The sequence below is a fragment of the Colobus angolensis genome, unplaced genomic scaffold (genome assembly GCF_000951035.1).
Source record: "Colobus angolensis palliatus isolate OR3802 unplaced genomic scaffold, Cang.pa_1.0 Scaffold563, whole genome shotgun sequence".
Taxonomy (NCBI): Eukaryota; Metazoa; Chordata; class Mammalia; order Primates; family Cercopithecidae; genus Colobus; species Colobus angolensis.
In genome coordinates, this window is record NW_012119188.1 from 90,130 (window position 1) to 91,958 (window position 1,829).

General features: G+C 64.0%; 1 protein-coding gene across 1 annotated transcript in view; it reads left to right on the plus strand.

The window, feature by feature from the left end:
• The window catches only part of LOC105525897 (trinucleotide repeat-containing gene 18 protein-like), a gene marked incomplete at its 5' end in the record, with an annotated part of 87,204 nt that extends 86,012 nt beyond the window's left edge, over nt 1-1,192 (plus strand). The window contains 2 exons of the mRNA XM_011961688.1: nt 58-213; nt 757-1,192. Of these exons, the coding sequence (XP_011817078.1) occupies nt 58-213; nt 757-963 (363 nt within the window). The remainder of the gene's footprint in view (nt 1-57; nt 214-756) is intronic.
• Between the last annotated feature and the right edge of the window lie 637 nt (nt 1,193-1,829).

Below are 1,829 nucleotides of genomic sequence, written 5' to 3' on the forward strand. Positions count from 1 at the left end.
AGGGCGAGCGAGGCATTCTGGGTGCTGGAGGATCAGCGGCCCTGCCCAGTGGGTCAGCCCTGTCCTGGGGCCTGGGGCCTGGGGTCAGGTGCGGCGGCCCCCGGGCTCACCCAAGCCCCTCCCCTGTCCCCCACACAGCACTGGGACCAGAAGTCCAGCCGCAGCCTCCCGGCGGCCCTGCGGGTCTCCAGCCAGAGGAAGGACTTCATGGAGGTAGGTGGTGGTGGTGGTGGTGGGCAGGTTGGGGGTGGCTGCCTCCTTCCGGGCAGCTCAGACAGGGCCTGGCTCAGCATCCGCTGCTGTCCCCCATGGTCTCCCTCGGCCTCTGACCTCCTGTCCCTGCCACTCTCAGTGCCTGGCTCCTGTTCTCTGTCTCTCCCGGTCTCTGCATCTGTCTCCATCTCTGGGTCTCCTCTGCTCTCCCAGTGTCTGTCCCTGAGTCTCCGGCCATTCTTACCCTCTGACTCTCTGGGTCTCTCCCAATCTCTGTCTTTCGGTCTCTGGGTCTCTCTCAGTCTCTGTCTCTCCATCTCTTGGGCTGTCTGTCCTTGTCTTCTGTCTCTCCTTTGTTCTCCATCTCTCAGTCTCTGTCTCTCTTTCGTTGGCCTGTCTCTTAGCCTCTGTCTCCGACTTGGTCTCTGTCTGTCTCGGTCCCTGGGGCTCCCTCTGCTTCTGTCTCTGTCCCTGTGGCTCCCCGGGGCTCTCTCGGCCTCTGTGCCCCCCACCCGCCATCCTGATGTCCCCGCGTGCCCACAGCGCGCGCTGTACCAGTCCTCACATGTGGACGAGAATGACGTGCAGACGGTGTCACACAAGTGCCTGGTGGTGGGCCTGGAGCAGTACGAGCAGATGCTGAAGACCAAGAAGTACCAGGACAGCGAGGGCCTGTACTACCTCGCGGGCACCTACGAGCCCACCACGGGCATGATCTTCTCCACGGACGGCGTGCCCGTGCTCTGCTGAGCCCACCGGGCCCCACGGGCCACTGGCCACCTGTGCCCCGAGGGCGGCCAGGGACCCCTCTCCATCACTGCCACGGCGCGGGGACCACGTGCGTTGTGTGCATGCGAGCGCTCCTGCAGGCATGTGCATGGGGCCAGGTGTGCACGTTGACGCCCGGGTGAGCGTGTGTGTGCCCATGTGCATGCACGTGTGTGCACACATGTGCATACACCTCCAGCCCCACCTTCCAACCCCTCAGTGCCCCTAGGACAGGGGCCCCTCTTAGTTATCAGGGTATGGCCCTGCCGTCCCCCTCAGGGCAGCCTCGGCCGCGACCGGCCCTTCCTGCCCAGCACGTTGCAAGCACTTGGCCAGGCCGGCCCTCCAGGCTGCTGCTGCGTGGGGGCCCGGGTGCCCCCAGGCCCATGCAGACTGGGGATTCTGGTGGGGAGGGGGGCTTCTAAGGAACCAAACTGACGTTCACTCTGGGCTTCCTGGGCACCCTTAGCATGGAGCCCACCCCAAGGCCTCCCACTGTGCATGGGACGGGGTGGCCCGATGCCAGCTGGCCTCCTTGACCGTGCCAGGGGCCCTGCCCCCACCCTCTCAGGATGGCCTGGACTTGGGGAACAGAGCTGGGTGGGGTTGCAGCCCGGAGCATCAAAGGCACCAGGTAGAGAGAGCCTGGCAAAGGCCCACCCTGGTCCAAACCCTCACACTACAGAAAACCCCAATGGTGCTGAAACCCTTGCCCGGCCACGCCCGGCCCCTCCCCACCCAGGAGGGAGGTGGCACTTCTTAACCTGTACAGTTTTATTGTACCAAGAGACTCGCCCCGCCCCTGTATCATACGCCTTTAAATGGAGTCAACTTTTTAATTATATATA